General features: G+C 33.4%; 1 protein-coding gene and 1 pseudogene across 1 annotated transcript; both read left to right on the top strand.

Annotated features, from left to right (window-relative positions):
* Positions 1–328: 328 nt before the first annotated feature.
* LOC132613760 (G-type lectin S-receptor-like serine/threonine-protein kinase LECRK4) lies at positions 329–3,180 on the top strand (annotated as a pseudogene).
* Positions 3,181–8,224: 5,044 nt separating this feature from the next.
* On the top strand, positions 8,225–11,602 carry LOC132637486 (G-type lectin S-receptor-like serine/threonine-protein kinase LECRK2). Its single transcript, XM_060354567.1, has 2 exons — positions 8,225–11,120; positions 11,195–11,602. Exon 1 carries the CDS (start codon positions 8,225–8,227, stop codon positions 9,995–9,997), a length of 1,773 nt encoding a protein of 590 aa, XP_060210550.1. The 3' UTR covers positions 9,998–11,120; positions 11,195–11,602.
* Positions 11,603–25,263: the final 13,661 nt, after the last annotated feature.

Genomic DNA, 25,263 nt, shown 5'->3' with positions numbered 1-25,263 from the left:
TTAATACTCCCTCCGTTCACTTTTGACTTGTCATGTTTTGCTTTTCAAGAGTCAATTTGTCTAACTTTCAGAACTAAATTTAATTAGATTAAGTTAATATTTTAAGATAAAATTTAGATATTTGAAAACTATACAAAAAATACCATAAGTTGTAATTCTTGTCATATCAATATGATGAAAAAATATATCTTAAAATATTGGCGAAATGTGATAAGTAAAAGTGAACGGAGGGAATAGCATTTTAAATTGGAAATGTCCGTGCATATTAGTTAAATCCTTAAATAACAACATAGCAAAGACTCACATTCTATTTTCCCATTCTTCTGCCATGGCTAACTTAACATTTACTTTCATGTTCTTGATGCTTCCATTTATCTTTGCAGCTATTGAAGTTGGAGCTCAGCAGCAACCCTCCAACATAACCTTAGGTTCTATTCTTTATCCGAACCGAAATCCAAGTTCTTGGCTATCTTCATCAGGCGTTTTGTCTTTTGGTTTCTTCCGAAAAAGGGATGGATTTCAAGTTGCCATATGGATATCTGCCACGAGCGAAAAAACTGTCGTTTGGACTGCTAATAGAGATGATCCTCCAGTTCATTCTGATGCATATCTCGAGTTCACAAAGCAAGGCAAGCTTATTCTATGGACAAAACAGAACAAGAAAGTCATTGCAGAATCTCCACAACCAGTAACATCAGCCTCCATGCTTGATTCTGGTAACTTTGTTATCTATAACAAAACAAAAGTTGTTTGGGAAAGTTTTGATTATCCAACAGACACCATCCTGGCCGGCCAACGTCTAACATCAGGCCACAGGCTTGTCTCTAGTGTCAGTAAAGTTGATCATTCAAGTGGAAGATTTTATCTTAGTATGCAAGCTGATGGAAACCTTGTTGCCTACCCGACCAATTACCTAAGGCTTCCTATTGGGCTTTCATGCTACAAAGTAGAGGCGAATTTGGTGACGTTGATTCAGTTTTCATAGGTCTTACTCCAAGAGGCCAACTGTTTCGAAATGCTTCTAATGGTTTTCGTTTTGAAGTGAAAACCATAGCAAATAGCTCAAATCAATCAACCAACAAGGCAGTAATTTATCGTGCAACTCTTGATCCTGATGGGAGTTTTAGGCTTTATACACACAACTTTGACAACTCGAGCTTGGAAATCAATTGGTCAGCGCTGCAAAATCAATGCCAAGCTAGGGGCTTCTGTGGTGTAAACAGTTATTGTACTGCAAGAAATGACAGCAGCATAGGTGATTGTTCTTGCTTTCCAGGATTTTTATATGTCAACCGAGCAACGAAATTCCAAGGGTGCTATCGGGGATTCTTTTATGAAGAATCTTATGGAAGCAACAGAAACTCAACATTGGCCTACAAGGTCACGACGATTCAACACTTGAAACTTGGAGGATATCCATTTTCTCAGGTTTCAATGGTTGAGCAGGACTGTGAAAATTCTTGTTTGGAAGATTGTACTTGTTGGGCTGCTCAATACGTGAACGGAGTTTGCAGCAAATTTAAGCTTCCATTAATCTATTCGACACTTGATCCAACTGATGAGTCCGGCAAGACCTTCGTCAAGCAGAGCTATAAAATATCCCAAATGGCAGGTCACACTATTCCCTATCCTGAAAAAAGAGGGAATAGAAATAAAAGTCTGAAAGAAATAATCTTGATTCTATCCCTGGCTCTTGGTTCTGTAGCATGTCTGTTTACTGTTGTTGCAATCTGCAGTTATATTTTCTACAGAAGCAGAGCGGACCAATACCAAAAACTGTTGGAAAATCCATATTTAGGACCAAACGAGGAGTTCACTCTTCGATCATTTTCTTACAGCGAGCTTGAGAAAGCCACTGAACATTTCAAGGAAGAGATAAGACATGGTTCGTTTGGAAACCTCTATAAAGGAATTATATCAGAAGGTAACCAAACGGTTGCTGTAAAACGACTGGAGAAAATCGGGGATGAAGGAGAAAGGGAGTTCAAAGCAGAAATGACCGCAATTGGGCAAGCTCGTCACAGAAACTTGGTTCATTTGCTTGGAGGGATCTGAAAAGATTCTTGTATATGAGTACATGAGCAATGGATCACTTGCAGATATCCTATTTAATTCTGAAACAAGGCCTTCTTGGGAGCAAAGGATGCGTCTTGCACTGGATATATCAAGGGGAATACTTTATTTGCACGAAAAATGTGAGACTTGCATAATTCACTGCAACATAAAGCCACACAATATCCTAGTGGATGATTCCTGGACAGCTAAAATCTCTGATTTTGGGCTAGCAAAGTTTCTGGTGCCTAATCAAGTAGGGAACCAAATTCAGCTTAAAGGAACAAGGGGGTATTCGCAGTGGCGGACCTAGAATTTAAGAGTCGTGGGTGCCTCATTAAATTTAATAAAATAAAATCCTGAGCAGAGATTCGAACCCAAGTTTCCTTGTCACCCAAATCTTTAAAGTTCCACCTGGAAAGCAAAGCACCCAGCTGTGTTTTTTATTTCTAGGGTGCTTTTCGAGTTTTTCTACCTAATTTTCATATATTTTTTATATAACTATATCTAGACTGCATCGAATTTAACGGGTGCTGGAGCACCATTACATTGGGCATAGGTCTGCCCCTGGGTATTCGGCACCAGAGTTGCAGAATAGCGCCTTGATCTCCAATAAGGTAGATGTTTATAGCTACGGAGTGATGCTTTTGGAGATCATATGCTGCAGAAGTAATATGGATGTCAACGTGTCAACTGAGGATGAGATCTTTCTTCCTACTTGGGTATACAAATGCTTTGTCGAGAATAATCTAAAAAAGCTAGTGGAAGATGTGGAAGTAGATATGAGTTCCTTGGAGAGGACGGTGAAGGTTGGATTGTTGTGCATTCATGATAATCCTGATCTGCGCCCTTCTATGAGGAACGTAGTTCTCATGTTAGAAGGCACTATGGACATACCATTTTTGGCATGGTATTAAGTCTTTTAGATGGAGTGACAGAAAAGTGGAGTAGTGGATGACAAAACTTGGCCGGTCGAAAATGGACTGTTCTGGCATAGCTATTATTTTTCACACAGTTTAAGATAGTGCATTCATTCTCTATGTCGTGTCAGGTCCACTTCAAAATAGTCCTCGGGGGGTCATAAGATCCCGCGAACTTTAGGTATTTAGTTGTAAAAAGGGGACAAGTTTGAAGGTGTAATTATTTATCCTCCGTTTTTTATATCATTGAGCACCAGGTCTTCTGTATATTGTAACATACTGGTGTATATTTAAGAATAAACATTACTTTGTAATAGCATGTCAAGCATTTTTATTTATGTGAATTAAACCAGTTTGAACGTGGTGCTTTGTAGCAAAACATGTTCTACTTCTAACCTATTTGATCATCATTTTGATATTAGACCTCAGTACTTTGGTTGTAAACTAGGGAAAGGAAAACGAAAGAATGAAAAGTGAAAAAAGAAAATATGAAAATGAAGAATTAGAGACAATACTTTTCTACTAATATGGACCCATGGGAGGAGTTGAAGTTTCTTTCTTTGTAGTCCTTTTCAGCCCTTGTTTTGAAGTTTAGAATTCTTACGCAAGATGAGTTTAAAAATAGAATTAACTGTCCTTTTCTCCCGTCTTTGATAAACTTTTCTCAGGGAAGACTTAGTGAATTGACTAACAAATCAAAGCATTTCTGTGGTGTTTATAGTTTTCTATTGATGCCACCCCATTAAGAAGACTTAATGGTTGACTTGACCAAGTAATGTTCCCAGCTTCTTCATGGATATTTCTTGAGAAGATGTTCTGTTGGACTTAACTGCTTCTCTAGTTTTTTATTTTCTTCAACCATGTTAAAAGTTAAAACTTGTCCTGCTTTCTCCCCCATTGGTATCATGGCTCTATATTTCTTACTTGTCCTGTTTATCTTTGGATCCGCTAGAGCTCAATCAAACCCACCTAATACAATAGGATTAGGATCTTCTCTTCATCCCACTGCACAGCGTACAGCATGGTACTCAGCTTCAGGTCATTTCGCGTTTGGCTTTTATCCACAAGGAAGTGGTTACAAGGTAGGAATTTGGCTAGTGGGAGGCTCCAATAATACTATTGTGTGGACCGCGTTTCCTGATGATCTAGAAATATCCGCTGATTCTACCTTGGCGTTCATTGATGGAAAGGTAGTTCTGAAAACAAGTAACAGCGACGATAAGACTGTTGCTGATTCATCAGAATCTGCTTTCTATGCCAACTTGCTTGATAACGGTAACTTTGTGGTTTACAATCAAGATCATAAAGCTATCTATGAGAGTTTCAATTCTCCTACTGATACAATTTTAGGTGGTCAGAATTTACCAAGTGGGCGTAAATTGGTTTCTAGTTTCTCCTCCACAAATCATTCCTCAGGGCGATTTCGCCTCTCGATGCAGAACGACGGGAACCTTGTTGCATACCCCAAAAACTTGAATCAGGCAGTGGATGCCTATTGGTCTTCACAAAATTACTGTACTGGTTGCAGATATCACCTGTTTCTTAACAACAGAACTGGCATCTTATTGCTGATCAATGACACTGATTCTTCAGTAATTCGACAATTGTACACTCCACTTATGCCCACCTGCCACTCCGTCCGGCGACCATACGTCACCACTGTTCAGGTGACGTCGGCGACCAGGTAACGCCGGCCACTTTTCCGGCTAGATTTACTTTTCTTCTCTCTTTCCTTTTCTTCTTCTCCTCTTCTTCTTCTCTTCTCCTTTTTTTTTCCCTTTTTTAATCTGCTTCTGGCGCTGCCAGTACGCCGCTGCGCCATCGCCGGCGACTTTTTCCGGCTAGCCCTCTCTTTCTCTCTCCTTTTTCCCTTTTTCTTTTATTTTTCTTTTCTTCTTTTTTCCCCCCTATTCTCTTCTCCCTTTCAGGTATTTGTGAACATTTTTCCGGCAGTGAACAGTAACTTGACCGTGAACAGTGTTTTCCGGCGACAACCAGGTTCAGTTCAACTGGAGTTGGTACCTCCGGTTGTCATATCCATTATTTGTCCATACACTTGTAGTTATATTTTGCTGACTTTAGACCTTTGGATAATTTATTAGTTCATACTTATTTTCGTGGCTTTGGTTAGTGATGGTAGACTAGGGTCATGTTCTCGTTCAGGGACGGGGGCGAGGGTTAGGAGGGGTAAGTGGGTTAAAGGAGCCTCTAGGTTGAGAGTAGGGTCTTGGAACATTGGGACGTTAACGGGGAAGTCCATAGAGCTAGTTAAGATTCTTAAGAAGAGGAAGATTAATATAGCTTGTGTCCAAGAGACTAAATGGGTAGGACCTAAAGCTAAAGAGGTAGACGGGTATAAGTTGTGGTTCTCTGGTAGGTCGAAGTATAGAAATGGGGTGGGCATTTTAGTAGATAGTGATTTAAGGGACCAGGTGGTAGAGGTTAGGAGAGCCACTGATAGGATGATGTCGATTAAAGTGGTCGTTGAAGGGCTCACTTTGAACATTATTAGTGCATATGCGCCGCAAGCGGGCTTAGGCGAAGAGGAGAAGAGGCGCTTTTGGGAGGATTTGGACGAATTAGTGGGAGGCATACCGCCTACTGAGAAGTTATTCGTGGGAGGTGATTTCAATGGGCACATCGGGCCTATTTCGGGAGGTTATGATGATGTGCATTGAGGCTTTGGCTTCGGGGACAGGAATGGAGGAGGAGTCTCACTTTTGGATTTTGCAAGAGCTTTCGGGTTAGTGATAGCCAATTCGAGTTTCCCAAAGAAGGAGGAGCACTTGGTAACCTTCCGTAGTTCAGTGGCTAAGACCCAAATAGACTTTTTACTCCTTAGGAAGGACGATAAAGGTTTGTGCAAAGACTGTAAGGTCATTCCGAGCGACTATCTTACAACCAGACATAAGCTCTTGGTGATGGATTTAGGGATCAAGATGACGAGGAAAAAGAGGGTCGTGGATGACCGACCTAGGATCAGATGGGGGAGTTTGACCACGACTAGTGCCGTGGAGATGGGAGAGAAATTGAAGGTTATGGGGGCCTGGGATACTAGTGGGGATGCGACAAGTATGTGGGATAGGACGGCTAGTTGCATTAGGGCGGTAGCAAGGGAAGTGTTGGGGATCTCGACAGGTAGTCATGGCCAGCATCGAGGGGACTGGTGGTGGAATGGAGAAGTTCAAGGGAAGGTGGAAGCAAAGAAGGTGGCGTATGCGAAGTTGATAGAAAGCAAGGATGGGGTGGAGCAGTGGACGAATAGAGAACTTTATAAGATGGCGAGGAAGGAGGCGAAGTTGGCGGTTTCGACGGCAAAAACGGCAGCTTTTGAACGCCTTTATGCTGAACTAGAAGAGAAAGGAGGGGATCAGAAATTGTTCAAGCTAGCCAAGGCGAGGGAGAGAAAGGCACGTGATGTGGTTCAAGTGAAGTGCATCAAGGACGAGCATGGCAAAGTATTTGTAGAGGAGACTCTCATTAGACGGAGATGACAGTCATACTTCTCCAAACTCTTAAATGAAGAAGGGGACAGAGACATTGTGTTGAGAGATTTAGAACATACAGGAAGGCGTCACGATTTTGGGTATTGCAGGAGTATTAAGGTTGAGGAGGTTAAGGGCGTTGTTCGTAGGATGCGTAGGGGAAGAGCGACCGGACCTGATGAGATTCCTGGGGAATTTTGGAAGAGTGCGGGCCCGGCAGGTTTGGAGTGGCTGACTAGGTTGTTTAATGTCATCTTTAAGACGATAATGATGCCTGAAGAATGGAGGTCGAGTGTAATGGTCCCTCTATACAAGAACAAGGGAGATATCCAGAGTTGCAACAACTATAGAGGTATCAAGCTGCTAAGCCATACTATGAAAGTGTGGGAAAAGGTGGTGGAGATGAGGGTGAGTAAAGGCGTGTCTATTTCAGAGAATCAGTTCGGATTCATGCCGGGACGCTCAACTACAGAAGCCATCCATCTTGTGAGGAGACTGGTGGAGCAGTATAGGGAGAGGAAGAGGGACTTACACATGGTATTCATCGACCTAGAAAAGGCTTACGACAAAGTTCTAAGAGAGATCCTATGGAGATGCTTGGAGGATAAAGGTGTACCTGTGGCGTACATTAGGGTGATCAAGGACATGTATGAGGGAGCCAAAACCAGGGTAAGGACAGGAGGAGGAGACTCAGAGCACTTTTCAGTTGTGATGGGGTTGCATCAAGGATCAGCTCTTAGTCCGTTTTTATTTGCCTTGGTAATGGATGGATTGACGCGGCAAATTCAAGGTGAGGTGCCATGGTGTATGCTTTTCGCGAATGACATAGTCCTGATCGACGAGACTCGTAGCGGAGTTAACGCTAAGCTGGAGGATTGGAGAAAAACTCTGGAGTCTAAAGGGTTTAAGCTGAGTAGGACCAAGACAGAGTACTTAGAGTGTAAGTTTAGTGAAGCACCTCAGGAGGCTGGCTTGGAAGTGAGGCTTGGTACCCAAGCCATCCAGAAGAAAAGTAGTTTCAAGTATCTTGGGTCTATTATGCAAGACAGCGGGGAGATTGACGATGATGTCACATATCGTATTGGGGCAGGGTGGATGAAATGGAGGCTTGCTTCCGGAGTGCTATGTGACAAGAAGGTGCCACCACAACTTAAGGGCAAGTTCTACAAAGTGGTGGTTAGACTGACTATGTTGTATGGGGCGGAGTGTTGGCCAGTTAAGATTTCTCACGTTCAAAAGATGAAAGTTGCTGAGATGAGAATGTTGAGATGGATGTGTGGCCACACCAAGAGTGACAGGATTAGGAATGAGGATATTCGGGACAAGGTGGGAGTGGCCTCGGTGGAAGACAAGATGCGAGAAGCGAGATTGAGATGGTTTGGGCATGTGAAGAGGAGAGACACGGATGCCCCAGTGCGGAGGTGTGAGAGGTTGGCCATGGATGGTTTCAGACGAGGTAGGGGTAGGCCAAAGAAGTATTAGGGAGAGGTAATTAGACACGACATGGCGCAGTTACAGCTTACCGAGGACATGACCTTAGATAGGAGGGTTTGGAGGACCCACGTTAGGGTAGAAGGCTAGTAGATAGTCTCATTATCCTGTCTTATTAGTAGTCGCATTATCGTAGTATAATTTCTTGTGCTCTGATTTATGCTATTATCTATTATTTCCTGTGCTTTGATTATTCTATGTTATCTGTGTCGCTTGCGTTACTTCATTTCCATATCGCTTTGAATCTCTTAGCATTATCTGACCTCTTTTTATGTTATGTTTTTTTTTTATGTTTTTTTATTGAGCCGAGGGTCTTTCGGAAACAGCCGTCCTACCTTGGTAGGAGTAAGGTCTGCGTACACTCTACCCTCCCCAGACCCCACGTGGTGGGATTTCACTGGGTTGTTGTTGTTGTTGTTGTTGTACACTCCACTTATGCAGAAGGACAGAGCTATTTATCGAGCCACACTAGATTATGATGGGAATTTTCGACTCTATTCTCATGAATTCGACTCCAATGGTAATTCTAAAATGGTAGTGGAGTGGGAGGCGATCGATGATCTCTGTCTTGTGAAGGGTTTCTGTGGCCTTAACAGTTATTGCATTAGAAGTGATCACAATGCACCCTCTTGTATGTGTCTACCAGGGTCATACTTGAGAGAGAATGATCCAACCTTTGGTGATTGTCAACGGAACTTCACTAGAGGAAATTGCATTAATGGGAAAGAAGATGCAAGCGTCTATAAGATTACTACTACAACCAATTTGACCTGGGAGGATCCTCCTTACTTTGTTACATCATTTCTAGGAAAAGAAGATTGTGGCAAATCTTGTTTGGAGGACTGTGATTGTGATGCTTCCCTCTTCGACGAAAATGGCCAGTGTATGAAACACAAGCTGCCTTTGAGGTATGTCAAAGGTGATCGTGAAGGATCTCGCACTGATTTCTTTAAAGTCAGCAATCTAGCAGTGCAAAATCCAACAACGGATTCAGTGAAGCCACCATGGGTGGTGATCTTGGTTTTATCGATAAGTTTTGTTATGTATTCAGGTACTGCTCTTGCATTTTCAGGATTTTATGTCTTCAAATTCCAGATAATAAAGTACAGGAAGCTATTGCAGACAGGAACCACAGGCTTAACGAAAGACTTCATACTCAGAACTTGCTCTTACAGGGAGCTAAAACAGGCAACTAATGGTTTCAAGGAGGAACTAGGAAAGGGTGCTTTCGGAGCAGTTTACAAAGGGAGCTTTGATAAAGGTCAAAGCCTTGTGGAAGTGAAGAGGCTAGAGAAAGTAGTCGACGAAGGTGAAAGGGAGTTCAGAGCAGAAATGAGGGTCATTGGTAGAACTCGACACAGAAATTTGGTTCGTTTGCTTGGATATTGTGCTGAAGGCTCAAAAAGAGCTCTAGTTTATGAATATATGAGCAATGGTTGCCTAGCAAATCTCTTGTTCCGAGGAGCTACTCGCCCTGCTTGGAACCTCAGAGTGAATGTTGCACTAGATGTCGCCAGGGGAATCCTTTACCTCCATGAAGAATGTGAAGCTCCAATTATCCACTGTGATATAAAACCACAAAACATCTTACTCGATGAGTTGTTGACAGCTAAAATCTCAGACTTCGGGCTGGCCAAGCTACTAATGCCTGATCAAACAAGAACATTCACTGGTGTAAGAGGGACTAGAGGGTATTTGGCACCAGAATGGCAAACAAATGCCCCAATCTCTGTCAAGGTTGATGTGTACAGCTATGGTATTGTGTTGCTAGAAATCATTTGCTGCAGAAGAAATATTGAAGTCTATGTGACTAATATAGAAGAAATCCAGCTGTCTAAATGGGCATATAGTTGCCTTGTAGGTAGTGAACTGGACAAGCTTGTTGGAAGTGAAGAAGTAGACAAGAAGACCTTGGAGGGAATGAATTCTGTGGCGATCTGGTGCATTCAGGATGAACCAGCCCTTCGTCCTCCCATGAAAAAAGTATTACAGATGTTACAGGGAATCATTGATATTCCAGTTCCTCCATGTCCAAGTCCCAGTAGTTAATTTCATGTAAAATCAGTTGTTGTAACTCGTAAGCATGATTGGTTTGGTTTACTTTTGTATTCTTCAATATTATCTTTTAATGGATCCATTTACCTCGTAAATCTTAAAGCATAGGGAAAATTTATGCATTAATTACAAATGAGAATAGTTAGTTCTAACTTAGTTCAGATTATGCTTGAATGAGAAAAGGTATAAAGTTAAGGTTCTTGAATTTGAAATAAAGAAGGGATATGGCCAAGCATAAATGCCTATCATCTGATAACACATTTAAGAGAAGGCAAGAAAGGGTAGAAAACAACATTGAGTTGTTGCCAGAATTTCTTATGGAACACATAAGTGGTAGTGAAAATGGAGATGAAGGTAGATATGACTCATTTTATCTGGCTGCTTTCAACTAATAGGGACTTTAGTACCATCTCTTCCTGGAAAGCTCGTAGACAGGACAGAAATGCAATAGAAACTTTCAGCAGGATTTGGCGCAAACGAAGCTACCTATTGATTACAGTATAAGTAACTTTGGACATAATATTGCTTCTAAATGTGCATGATGAGACAATTCATCATGTGTTTATGGTGGGAGAAGTCCCTAAGAGGATCTGGAGATCATTTTACGGGCCCTATGGGTGTAATCCAGGAAGATATTACTGTAATGAGAATGTTTTAGAAGTGTTTGAGTATAAAAATAGTGAACATATTAATTACACCAGGAGATTAAGAGAATTATGCCTTCGATCATATGTTGGGAGTTATGGATATTTAGACGTACGAGAATATATGGGAATATTAAGGTATCGATGGCCACTAGATTTTGAGCTTCTTAAGGTGGATCATACTTCAATATGGTAATGTGATTACTGATACATTAGCTTGGCAAGGAATCTGTGAGCAATTAACTAAAGCTTAAACAACAGATGAGATGTATAGTGGTTACATGGGAGAAACCAATGATGAACTGAATAAAGGTGAATACTGATGAGAGCAAAGAGAGTCAATGAGCTACTGGAGCAGGAGGGACAGTCAGGATGATAAAGGAGAAATGCTGATTGCATTTGCATTACCTTTGGGAAATAGGACACATAATTCATATGAAGCTAATACAGTCTTGTTAATTAGGATTGGAATGGTACGTGTTACAACAATGATCTTCCTAATATCATTTTGAAAAGCGACTTGCAGTTGATTGTTCATATTATGCAGGGAAATATCGAGTAGGCCTTCCTGGCACCTTGATAATATTGTGGTTAAAGCAAGGCAGATTAATTCTTTATCAAACCAATGGCACGACACAATATTGTATGGCTGTAGAGAAGGAAATCAAGTAGCGGATGCACTGGCTAAGTGGAGTCTAAAGGGGCATACATCTATCAGTTCAATGACTTACTAGAAGAAGCTAAGGCTGCATACAAATTGGACAAAATCCAGATGTCTAGTCAAAGGCGCAGTCTATATATGCAACAAGATTTTAAGAACTTCACTAAGACATGATGAACTAGTTTGTATTTTGCATGTTCTGGAAATAGAAAACCCATGTACAAATGAGGAAGTCCTCCTAATTTATTTTTAAATCAATATTCACTATGGAGGAATCCTCCATGACAGAGTTATAGTTTGACAAACGGTATTTTTTTTGGTGCAATACACACAAGAGTCAGCATGTACGCTCGAGTAGGTATGACTTATGAGAAACTAAGGTATAAAGTCCATTCCTATCTAACGGAACCTATCGGACCAAATGACAAAATATTGTTTAGGAAAAGATAGTTTTTCTAAGATGAAAACAAGAATTGAATTCATGTACACGAGAAAGATTTCCCATTTGTTAGCCGAAAGATATGTTGCTATGAAAGAGGGATTAAGCGAAACTAAATTGACTGGATGATAGAGACCTGGAAACACATTTGTTTTCCAAATTTTAGACCTTAGCTTCAATATGTTAGTGCTGAACTACAAAAGAATTGGAATCTTAGTTAAAAAGACTATATATGGATGATATGAATTGCCTAAACTAGAATTTTTGAACAACAAACAACCAATTTAGATATTCTCGACCAAAAAGTACTAGATTCTCTTTCGGATAGACCCTAGAAAGAGAAGGAAGGATGAAATGTCAACATGCATCTATGATATATTGAGTTTATCCGATAATCCACATTTTCGGAATGTATAGTGCCAAAGTCGTTGAATGACCCCTTCTTTTTTGTAGTTACTTTGGTGGGTCGCATGCCGACTTTACTAAAAATAGGTTGATCAGATAGTCATACAGTCAAACCTTTCTATAACAGCATCGATGGGTCTAATTTATTTATTTTTGGCTATTATAGAGAATGACTATTATACACCTAAATAATAGTTGACTATTATAGGCAAAAAAGATGCATAAAATCTTTTTATTTTTTAATGTTATAAAAAAATAACAAAATTATTTAAATTGTAAATCTGATCAAGAACATGCATACTTCACTAACTAAACATTAATTAATATAATTTCAATAAATTCATAACTGAATGTATATAATTTTATGATCTACGGTGCACATTTTAAATCTACTTGAAAGTTAAATTCTTTCAAGATTGATGGAAGAAATTTATAATTATACCTTGTTTCGTAGATTTCAATCTCTTAGTAGTGATATAATGCTTGAATTGACGCAGACAATGACATTTTTAGATTACAAACATAAATTCATATGTAATATTCTGCCATAAAAAGGTATCAAATTAAATATTGTTAAAAAATCTCTGCACTTATTATTGCCTATTGGTAATAATTGATAATCTATGTTTCCAAAGATAGTTATTATTATATTACCAAAAAAAAAAACTGTTATATGGAGGCAGTGGCAGAGCCAGGATTTCTGCCGAGGGGGTTCAAAGTATAAAAAAGTATCATACGAAGAAGTCTAAGGGGGTTCAACATCTACTATATATACATAAAAAATAATTTTAACCTTATAAAAACAGTGTTTTTTTCCGCCGAGGGGGTTCGTCTCTATGTGGCTCCGCCACTGTATGGAGGGTAGTTTACAAAGAACGTATTGTTACAAAATTAGTTGTTGTTGTTATAGGTAAAATACTATTATAGAGAAGTAAAATATAACATAAAAAATCGGTTCCGAAAAAACTTAGCTATTATGGAGAGATGCTACATGCTAGTATGTTGTTATAGAGATGTCTACTACTGATATCATTTATCTAATGTCTTAGGGATATACTAGCAAACGATGCACGGGCCCTAGATGATTAATTTGGTTATTCATTTTAGTTAGTCTTTATGGTTTGTATGTTTGCAAAGCTACCGTGATTCTCTATAGTGAGTCTCCATATTTTGTTTCTTTTCCTCTTATTTTTCCCCTTAATTTCTCAATTGTTGTTAAAATTTGTCTTATTTTGGTTATGTCCGCATCTTTTTATATTTAGTAAGTTGACAATTCAAATATCCTACATGTCAAATTTATAATCACAAGATTCAAAGATATTTTATTATATTATACACATTTTTAATTTAGAACCACAAGATTCAAAAGTCTATCTTTATTTCTTAAACTCCGTCACTTTAATTAGTCAGTCTTTAAGGTTTGTATTTTGTAGATAACTTTTAAAAACATTCTAATTGTTATTATATATAGCAACATATACAAAATGTATTTTATGTACCATCACTTTAGTTATAATTAAAAAATGATGGAATTAAGTCTTTGAGATGGAAAGAGTCGGACACAATGAAAGTTGTTCATCGATGTGAAAAAGAAAATTAGTAAGAATATGAGGGGAAATTAATATTTTGATTATAGATTTTTTCTTTTAAATTCTTTAATATCTTATATGTATACCGACAGGTTGATATCCATCTCAATTAACTAACTGTTTAGATACAAACATGACAACTATTGTTGTATATATTGGATTTTAAAAAATCAAAACTAATAAAATATTTTTATTAAATTAATTAAAAAAATATGTTAATAAGGGGTAAATTAGTTACATTATAATTTTTTTTATTAACAATTATAGATAAAAAGAATTGTTACAGAGAAATTAAAATTAAGATTTAATTAATTTTATCTTGGTTTTGTAAATAAACAAGTAATTTGGACATATATTTTTAGTAATGTGGTCAAGTAATATGGACGAAGGGATTACTTCATTTATTAATTCTTAAAGAACGTGAAAAGTCAAAAGTAAGCAAGTAAAAGTGCACAGAGGAAATAAATATGTGTCGGAGAATTAAAATTGAAGTGCATATGTGTATACATGAGGAGAGAATAAATATTCAGTACTATGACATATGTCCACGTGGGATAAAAAAACAGTTGAGTAATGTGGCCAAGTAATATGGGACGGAGTTACTTGTTCATTTACAAAACCAAGATAAAATTAATTAAATATTTCCCATCTTACCCTTAGTAATAAATGTTCTTGAAAATAGTTAATTTTGATTAGAATGTATTTATTGGAGAGATATAGGGGTAAGATAGTAAAATATTTACACATATTAGTCCCTGTTTAGAGTATAATTTCAGTTGCTTTTTGTACAACTTATTGTTGCTGTATTCGTCCACTTTAGGCGTTCATATATATATATATATATATATATATATATATATATATATATATATATATATATATATATATAAGAAATAAAAAAGAATTATCTTATTTTGGTTATGCCTAACTCTTTTTATATTTAGTAAGTTGACAATTTTAAATATCCTACATGTCAAGTTTATAATCATAAGATTTCAAAGGATATTTTATTATATTATTCACATTTTTAATTTAGAACCACAAGATTTGAAAGTCTATCTTTATTTCTTAAACTCCATGTCTAGTCAAACGTAGGCATTTAAATTGAGACAGAGGGCGTATATGCCAAATGAAGGAAATGAAAGGACAATTTAGACACTGCGGACCTGTGGGGACTTAAAAAAGTAAATACACAAGAGGTAGAATTAATGTTCAACTTCTGAATGCAGTTACTTTTTGTACAACTTATTGTTGTTGTGTTTGTCCACCTTGGACTTTATTATACATAAGAAAAACATAGATAGAAAAGTAGATATATATTTTTAGTAATGTGGTCAGTACTTCATTTATTAATTTTTAAAGAACGTGAAAAGTCAAGTATAGTAATGTGGCCAAGTAATATGGGACGAAGGGAGTACTTCATTTATTAATTCTTAAAGTAATATGGGACAGAGGGAGTACTTCATTTATTAATTCTTAAAGAACGTGAAAGTCAAAAGTAAATAAATAAAAGTGCACGGAGGAAATAAATGTGTCGGAGAATTAAAATTGAATCTTTTTGTAGAAACACGTGTCCATTCATCATTAATGAAATTGGCAAAATTTATAGTACAATTTAATGTGTCCTTCACCAGTGAAATAGGGTACAACATGGAATGCTCTATGTACAATTTGTTAATGCTGTGTTGGTCCTCCTTTGACACTTATATATAATAGAAATATGACAAAACTAAATTTTTGTGAATTTTAATTTTTACTTATTTCATAATTCAGAAATATATTTTTGGAATATAGATGCACTTAATTTGTTTTAATGATTGACATTGAAACCACGTGCAAAACATGTGTTCAGTTATTAATTTTTAAAATTTCTACTATTAAGAAGAGTCGGTTGGGGCTCACTTTCTCGTTGTCCGTTTCCAATTTAATTAAAAAAAAATTGTGGGCCCCACCCATAGATATTAAAAAACAACAAATAATATAAAACAAATTATGGGCCCCATAATTCTAATATATATATATATCCGGTCCAATTTAATAAAAAAAAATTGTGGGCCCCATATATATTAAACAACAACTAATATTAAAAAAATAGTGTAAATTAATAATGTCCAAAAAAAAAAAGTGCACCCCATATTAAAAAATCGAACAATATTCATGTAATTTCCAAAGTATCTCATTAAGTCAATAATGATGGATTCATTGCCACGTGCGTATTCGTAGCAAACACTAATATAATAAAGTTTTAAATACGGAGCACAAACTACAATATTATATTAATCGTGTTTTGAACATAGTATCCCATATTGACAAAATCAAACAATAAAAAAAAATGACCCCATATTAAAAAAAATATAATATTAAAAAAAAGTGCTGGCTTTGTATTCGTAGCAAACACTAATATAATAAAGTTTTAGATACGGAGTACAAAATACAATGTTATATTAATCGTGTTTTGAACATAGTATATGTATATATATTATATGCATAAAAATAGTACAAACTAATAATGTAAAAAAAAAAAAAAAAAAAAAAAAAGTGCACCCCATAAAGGGTGGACCTCATACTAAACAACATCAAACAATATAAAAAAATAAAAATAAAAAATAAAAAAAAGTGGAACCCACCATCTCCAAACTCACTGTAAAAAAAAAGTGGACCCCATATTAACAAAATCAAGCAATATTAAAAAAAAAGTGAACCCATATTAAAAAAAAATGTCAAAAAAAAAGTGCAGACTTTGTATTCGTAGTAAACACTAATATACTAAAGTTTTAGATACGGAGTACAAACTACAATGTTATATTAATCGTGTTTTGAACATAGTGTGTGTATATATATATATATATATATATATATATATATATATATATATATATATATATATGCATAAAAATAGTGCAAATTAATAATGTCCAAAAAAAAAAGTGCGCTCCATATTAAAAAATCAAACTATATTCATGTAATTTCCAAAGTATCTCATTAAGTCAATAATGATGGATTCATTGCCACGTGCGTATTCGTAGCAAACACTAATATAATAAAGTTTTAAATACGGAGCACAAACTACAATATTATATTAATCGTGTTTTGAACATAGTATCCCATAGTGACAAAATCAAACAATATATAAAAAAAATAAAAATGAACCCCATATTAAAAAAAATATAATATTAAAAAAAGTACTGGCTTTGTATTCGTAGCAAACACTAATATAATAAAGTTTTAGATACGGTGCACAAACTACAATGTTATATTAATCGTGTTTTGAACATAGTATATGTATATGTATATGTATATGTATATGTATATGTATTATATGCATAAAAATAGTACAAACTAATAATGTCAAAAAAAAAAAAGTGCACCCCATAAAGGTTGGACCTCATACTAAACAACATCAAGCAATATAAAAAAAATAAAAAAATAAAAAAAGTAGAACCCACCATCTCCAAACTCACTGTAAAAAAAAGTGGACCCCATATTAACAAAACCAAGCAATATTTTTTAAAAAAAAAAGTGAACCCCATATTAAAAAAAAAATAATGTAAAAGAAAAGTGCAGACTTTGTATTCGTAGTAAACACTAATATACTAAAGTTTTAAATATGAAGTACAAACTACAATGTTATATTAATCGTGTTTTGAACATAGTGTGTGTGTGTGTATATATATATATATATATATATATATGCATAAATATAGTGCAAATTAATAATGTCTAAAAAAAAAAGTGCGATCCATATTAAAAAATCAAACAATATTCATGTAATTTCCAAAGTATCTCATTAAGTTAATAATGATGGATTCATTGCCACGTGCGTATCAATCCATTAGTGGGAGCAAATGAAATTGCTTTTCTTCAAAAAGTTAAGTAGTCAAACCATACAATTTTCTTTCTTTTTTTATATTAGCCTAAGATTTAATCTAGTTATTAAACTGTTGTATTTGCTATTCCGCCATGCCATTTATTTGTTATGTTCACTAAAATAAATATACTTAAAATATTTATATTTTAAAATAAGAAAGAATTTAATTACTTTTTTATTTTTATTCTTACTCTAATAAATGTGAAAAGAGATTAATGTCGTAAAAAAATATATATCAAATGGAGATCAAATAATGAATAAGGTAAATTAGTCAAATTATAATTCTAATTGACGTTTTCTTAAAATACCATGCAAAAGACAACATGACAAGTAAAATGAGCTAAATCGAGATTATTTACCAAAAATTAAAAAATAGTATTTCTTCGTTTAAATAGAAAATCAATTTCTACTTTGTTTCGTTTTAAACATGTAAAATTAATTTAATAATTTGAATTAGAATTATCCAAATCAAAATTTGATAAAAAAATAATAAGTATTTTACACCTTTAAATTAATCGAATTAAAATTGAAAGTATCAACTGATGCTTAAATATTGCTATTATTTTATCTCAAAGAGAAAAAAATAGTTTCCTTTTAAACAAGTCTTCTCTTTTAAAAAATATTAATAAATTTGCCGATTTTGTATTCATAGCAAACATTAATATAATAAAATTTTAGATACAGAGCACAAACTACAATGTTATATTAATTGTGTTTTGAACATAATATATATATAATCACTATTCAAAGGCAACTACATACACATAGATGCACACTATAATCTAAAGTGTTGGGCTCGTGCGCAGCACGGGCATAGGCCGTCTAGGCCGTCTAGTAATACAACTATGCATGTCCTTATTCTTTTCTTAACTCGCTGAGTTTCTTCTTCCGCATGACTTCCGTTTCTTCCTTTACTAGATGGTTTATGCCCGTGCTGTACACGGGCCCAACACTTCGGATTATAGTGTATTTATGTATATGTAGTTGTGTTTAGATAGTGATAATATATATATATATATATATATATATATATATATATATATATATATATACTATATTCAAAATATGATTAATATAACATTGCAGTTTGTGGTCCGTATCTCAAACTTTATTTTATTCGTGTTTGCTACGAAATTTTATTAATATTTTTTAAAAGAAAACTATTTTCCTCTCTTTGAGATAAAATAATAGCAATATTTAAGCATCAGTTAATACTTTCAATTTTAATTCGATTAATTTAAAAGTGTAAAATACTTATTATTTTTTATCAAATTTTGATTTGGATAATTCTAATTAAAATTATTAAATTAATTTTACATGTTTGAAACGAAACAAAGTAGAAATTAATTTTCTATTTAAACGAAGAAATGCTATTTTTTAATTTTTGGTAAATATTCTCGGTTTAACTCATTTTACTTGTCATGTTGTCTTTTGCATGGTTTTTTAAGGAAACGTGAATTAGAATTATAATTTGACTAATTTACCTTATTCATTATTTGATATTCATTATGAGAGTAAGAATAAAAATAAAAAAGTAATTAAATTGTATCTTATTTTTTAAATATATATATTTTAAGTATATTTATTTTAGTAAACATAACAAATAAATGACATGGCGGAATAGCAAATACAACAATTAAATATTTTGAAAAAAAGTAATAATATGAGGTCCATGTTTTTTGCTGTGTAATAATTTCATTTGCTCTCACTAATGGGTTAATATGCATGCGGCAATGAATTCACTATTATTGACTTGATGGGGATACTTTGGGAATTACATGAATATTGTTTGATTTTTTAGTATATGGGGTGCACGTGTTTTTTTTTTTTTTTTTTGACGTTGCCTTTTTTTTTTTTTTTAATATTGGGTCCATCTTTTTTTTTCATGAGTTTGGAGAGGGTGGGGTCCATTTTTTTTTCATGAGTTTGGGGAGGGTGGGGTCCAGCTTTTTATTTTTTTTATTTTTTAAGAGTGACTGTCGACGAAGCATGGGTAAACCGATGCTTGTATATAGTAGAAAAATAGAAATATAATAAAGTATTTCTATCTATACTTTTTAGAAGAGTTGGTAATATAAAGTATAAAACGTCATTTTTTTGCCCTTAAATAAAAAAATGGGTGGGACCACAAAAGATTTTTTTACTCTTAAATAAAAAAGTAGGACCGAACACGGACGACGATTTTGCCTCTATAAACCGGCTCTTCTATATAGTAGTAATAGTAAAGTAATACATATAATTTTTTTATCAAATTTTGATTTGGATAATTCTAATTCAAATTATTATATTAATTTTACATGTTTAAGATGAAACAAAGTATAAATTTAATTTTTTATCTAAATGAAGAACTTCTATTTTTTAATTTTTAGTAAATATTTTTTGTTTAACTCATTTTACTTGTCATGTTATTATTTTACACGGTTTTTTAAGGAAACGTCAATTAGAATTATAATTTCACTAATTTAGCTTATTAATTATTTGATCTCCATTTAATATTATTTTTTCTTTTATGACATTAATCTCTTTTCACATTTATTAGAGTAAGGAAAAAATGAAAAAGTAATTAAATTCTATCTTATTTTAATATATAAATATTTTAAGTATGTTGCTGTTCAATAATTTCATTTGCTCCCACTAATGGGTTGATACGCATGTGGCAATAAATCCATCATTATTGATTTAATTGTTTGATTTTCTAAGCACTTTTTTTTTTTTAACATTGTTTGTTTTATTAATATGGATTCACTTTTTTTTTTTTTTAGTATTGCTTGATTATGTTAATATGGGGTCCACTTTTTTTTTCCCGTGAGTTTGGATGTGGTGGGTTTCATTTTTTTTCTCGTGAGTTTGGATGTGAGGTCATGGGGATACTTTGGGAATTACATGCATATTGTTTGATTTTTTAGTATATGGGGTGCACAATTTTTTTTTTTTCATGAGTTTGGAGAGGGTGGGGTCCACTTTTTTTTTTCATGAGTTTGGGGAGGGTGGGGTCCAGTTTTTTTTTTTTTTTTTTTTTTTTTAAGAGTGACTGTCGACGAAGCATGAGTAAATCGATGCTTCTATATAGTAGAAAAATAGAAATATAATAAAATATTTCTATCTACTTTTTAGAAGAGTTGGTAATATAAAGTATAAAACGTCAATTTTTTGCCTTTAAATAAAAAAGTGGGTGGGACCACAAAGGATTTTTAGTAAATATTTTTTGTTTAAATCATTTTACTTGTCATGTTATTTTTTGCACGGTTTTTTAAGGAAACGTCAATTAGAATTATAATTTCACTAATTTACCTTATTAATTATTTGATCTCCATTCAATATTATTTTTTCTTTTATGACATTAATCTCTTTTCACATTTATTAGAGTAAGGAAAAAATGAAAAAATAATTAAATTCTATCTTATTTTAATATATAAGTATTTTAAGTATGTTGCTGTACAATAATTTCATTTGCTCCCACTAATGGGTTGATACGCATGTGACAATGAATCCATCATTATTGATTTAATTGTTTGATTTTCTAAGCACCTTTTTTTTTTTTTAACATTATTTGTTTTTTTAATATGGGATTCACTTTTTTTTTTAATATTGCTCGATTTTGTTAATATGGGGTCCACATTTTTTTTCCCGTGAGTTTGGATGTGGTGGGTTCCACTTTTTTTTTTTTTTAATACTGGTTGGTGTTTAATATGGAGCCTAATTTTTTTTTTAATATTAGTTGTTATTTTTTAATATATATATGGGGCCCATATATATGACGACAAAAAAGGAGCCGGTTGGACGACGAAAAAGGAGCCCAACCGGCTCTTCTAAATAGTTAGAATTAGAATTTATTCCTATAAGAGTACTTTATTTAATTTCTCTTTCTTCATTTTCCTTCCCTATTGAGTAATTTAACTTAATTTTGCTGATAAGGAGATGCTCGTGTTTGAAGGATTAGTCGATATCATTACGAGACATGTAGTGTGGTGCAGCTCACGAAAAGGTGTCGGTTTTGTTTTTGTTTTCAAATTCATTCACTAGCTAAAAAGCACTTGTACCAAACATATTTTTGCATTGACGTCTCTTTCCTTCGAACTATTTTGGTTATTATATTTTTCTTAAACTAGTAATTTTTAAAGAAAAAAAAAGCTTATGTAAAAGAATAATTATTACTATAATTTACTTTGAAATTTGATGAATGGAGAAGATTTTTTGTTAAAAAAGTATTTTAATTGAACAACTTTGTCAAAAAGTATTTTCAAAAAGTTCTCAATTTCACTCCTCCCCGGTCCCTCCTCTCTTTTCCCCTCTTAGTTGCATCACAAATGATGAAGAAAATTACCCTACAATGCACCCCTAAAGTGAGACCAATTAGGAATTTCAAAAAACATAACGAAAAGAAACCACTATTTGCCACATTTTTATTTGTTCATATTTGACTTGAAACACCCTCAAGAAGTAATTTATAAAATGATAAATTTACTACTACCTCCATTTTAATTTATTTGTCATACTTTCCTTTTTAGTCCGTTCAATGAAGAATGTTTTTTCCCCTTTTTGACAACTCTTTAATTTTAATTTTTCACATGACATATTTAAGACCACAAGATTAAAAAGCATTTTGGTAAATTTTACATATTTTTAGTTTAATACCACAAGATTCAAAAGTACTTTTTACTTTCTTAAACTCTATGCCAAATCAAAACCATACAAACAAATTGAAATGAAGGAGTACTATTACTATATCACTCTTTGAATATATAAATTTAGTGTTCTGGAAAATGCATTGAGAAATGATTATAGTAATTAATACTCCCTCGTCCCAAAATACTTTCCTTATTAGTTTGTCCTAAAAAGAATTACACATATTTATATTTAGAAATAATTTAACTTTATAAAATGATTTACAACAACACGAATATCTAAGACCACACATTTAAAAAATCTTCCTTTATTTCTTAAAATCCGTGCCAAGTTAAATTAAGATAATCTTTTTGGAACGAAGGGAGTAATAAAAATAAAATAGGATCTAAGTGATAAATTCTGTCTTGATTGATTAAAACAGACAAGTAAAAATAAACATGTATTTTTTAAGGGATAAGACACTATTACCCCCTGAACTATACCCGAAGTTGCTACGACACACCTTACCTTTCCCTCAGTCTTAATACCCCCCTAAACTTATTTAAAATAAAATATTTACTCCTCTAAACGCTGATGCCCACTCTCATATGGGAGAGTGACATACACTCTCCTTGCTACATGTGTATTTATTTATTTATTTTTAATTTTTTCAGCTTACGTGTCAATTTTTTTTTTAAAACTGAATTTTCTTTAAAAATATGATTTTTAAAACCTATTTAAAAAAAAAAAAAATTGAAAATTTGATTTTTTTAAAAACCCTTTTAAAAAAAAAAAAACTGAAAACATGGATTAAAAAAAATTAAAAACTGAATTTTCTTTAATTAAAATGATTTTAAAAAACCCTTTCTTTTAAAAAAAATTGAAAATTCAAAAATTTGATTTTCTTTAAACCCGTTAGTTTTTTTTTTTTTTTTTTTTTTTTTAAATAAAACTGAAAACATGAATTTTTTTAAAATATGGAAAACTTGATTATTTTATTAAGATGTCTTAAAAAATCTTTATTTTCACGATTTCATTTTCTTAGGACACTTTTATTTTTCAAATAAAATCCGAAAAAAGTGTTTTTCTTGTCAAAATGTGAAAAAACTGAATTTTTATAAAATTTGGAAAACCCGTTTTTTAAAACTAAATTTGGAAAACTAGATTTATTTTCATATATAGAAAAAAATAATCAGTTTTCCAGATTTAAAAAATATCCAAATTTTTTAATAAGAAGACTCAGTTTTCCAGATTTATTTTCTAAAAAAATGAAATTTTCATATTTTTAAAAAATAATTATGTTTTTCAGATTTTAAGAAAATACAGATTTTTAAGGGAAAAAAAAATTAAGTTTTCCCTTTTTTATGTTTCTCACTCTCTCAAAGAGAGTGAAACACACTCTCTTTGCCACGTCAGCGCTTAGGGGGTAAATATTTTGTTTTAAATAAGTTTAGGGGATAATAAGATCCAGAAAAAGGTAAGGTGTGTCGTAGCAACTTCGGGTATAGTTCGGGAGGGTAATAGTGCCTTATACCATTTTTTAACACAATCTATATATAATATAAAGCTATGCATAGACAAGGTGATCTGACACCTCTCTATGGCCTAGAATACTATTTATCTATTTTCTCCTTTTTTTGAATTTTTTCTTATTTTAAAATTGATATCTAATGTATTAAGAAGTCAAAAATCACTCTCTTAGTCTATTAATTACACCTCTTAATCATCTTAATTACACATTTCCTTCTTCATTATAACCGTTGGTAGTGGTAATCCTTCCATTATAGAGAACCCAGCTCAAACAGCCGTTTTCTTTCGGTTATTAAATCCCAAAAGCCTCACTATATGTAGTGTGCTAGAATTCCAAAGTCTTTATCTAAAACTTATCCAAAGATCAATATTAAAGAAATGGTTACTCCCTGGTGTAGTAGTAGTATAAATAATGAAAGAAATAGGAAAACAAATACACTGACCTTTGCTTCCCTTTCTCTCGTATAACCAATTTTCATTGTGTTTGTTAATGATGATAGAAATATCATGTCTTATGAATGTATGATTATATTTCAATTATTTGTTATTAATCATATGATTATATTGTATGTTTGTTGGGTTGTTGTACGGGTTTTGTTCAGCTGAGAATTAAGAAGCGGATGTCGGGGATTATACGTCGAAGAATTCTTAGCATGCAAAGGTATTTTTACTTTAGCCATGAGAACTAAACTATTTTTTTTTTACTCGGTTTTAAAAAAATTCTATTTTAAGGTATAAAAGGATCTTTGGGTTTTTTCTGTTCCAAGTTTTCGAGGAAAATTGCATAAATCAAATTAAAGCTTAAGTTGAGTAACTTACTAGGATGTATAATAGACGACTCTTTATTTATCGTTAATTGATAACATATAAATATCTATATTAGTCAAAATAATTCCTACAAATTCTACAGTAATCTGGTCTTATAATAATAATAATAATAATAATAATAATAATAATAATAATTATTATTATTATTATTATTATTATTATATTTCTTCATTCTTATTTTAAAAATCTCACATCCATAACTCACGGATCTTTCAACTTTTGTCATGGCATGCTCAAGACTTCTATTTTAGGCTTTTCCGTGAAAACGAAATTGGAAAAAGAAGTGTCAAAATTTTTGGGATGAACATGGATTTATTTATTTATTTATTTTATATAATGGTTCACACATGTCATGTCACCTTATTACTTATACTTAGTAGTATACTTTACAAACTAACGATTAATTTACTTTAGGTTTTGGAAAAATACTTTGTGACTTAGTATTTGGGTACTAGAAAAATTATACTATATAAATTTAAGAAGTCAGCCTTTAGGACCGCGCGAAACGCAGATAAATTCACTAGTAAACAAGTAAAAATGGAGAGAGAGAGGGGGAGGGAGAGAGTTTCGGAAAGATAGAAGAAAAGAAAAAAAAAAAAAAAAAAAAAGGAAAGGTCACGGTGTGTTAGCCCGTCATCTTCAAAACCGACCCGTCAGCGACCCCCCGCCCCTCCCATTCCCTCATTTCCAT

This window comes from Lycium barbarum, chromosome 1 (genome assembly GCF_019175385.1).
Source record: "Lycium barbarum isolate Lr01 chromosome 1, ASM1917538v2, whole genome shotgun sequence".
NCBI lineage: Eukaryota > Viridiplantae > Streptophyta > Magnoliopsida > Solanales > Solanaceae > Lycium > Lycium barbarum.
Note: the sequence above shows the minus strand (reverse complement) of the source record. Positions and strands in the feature narration are given on the sequence as shown.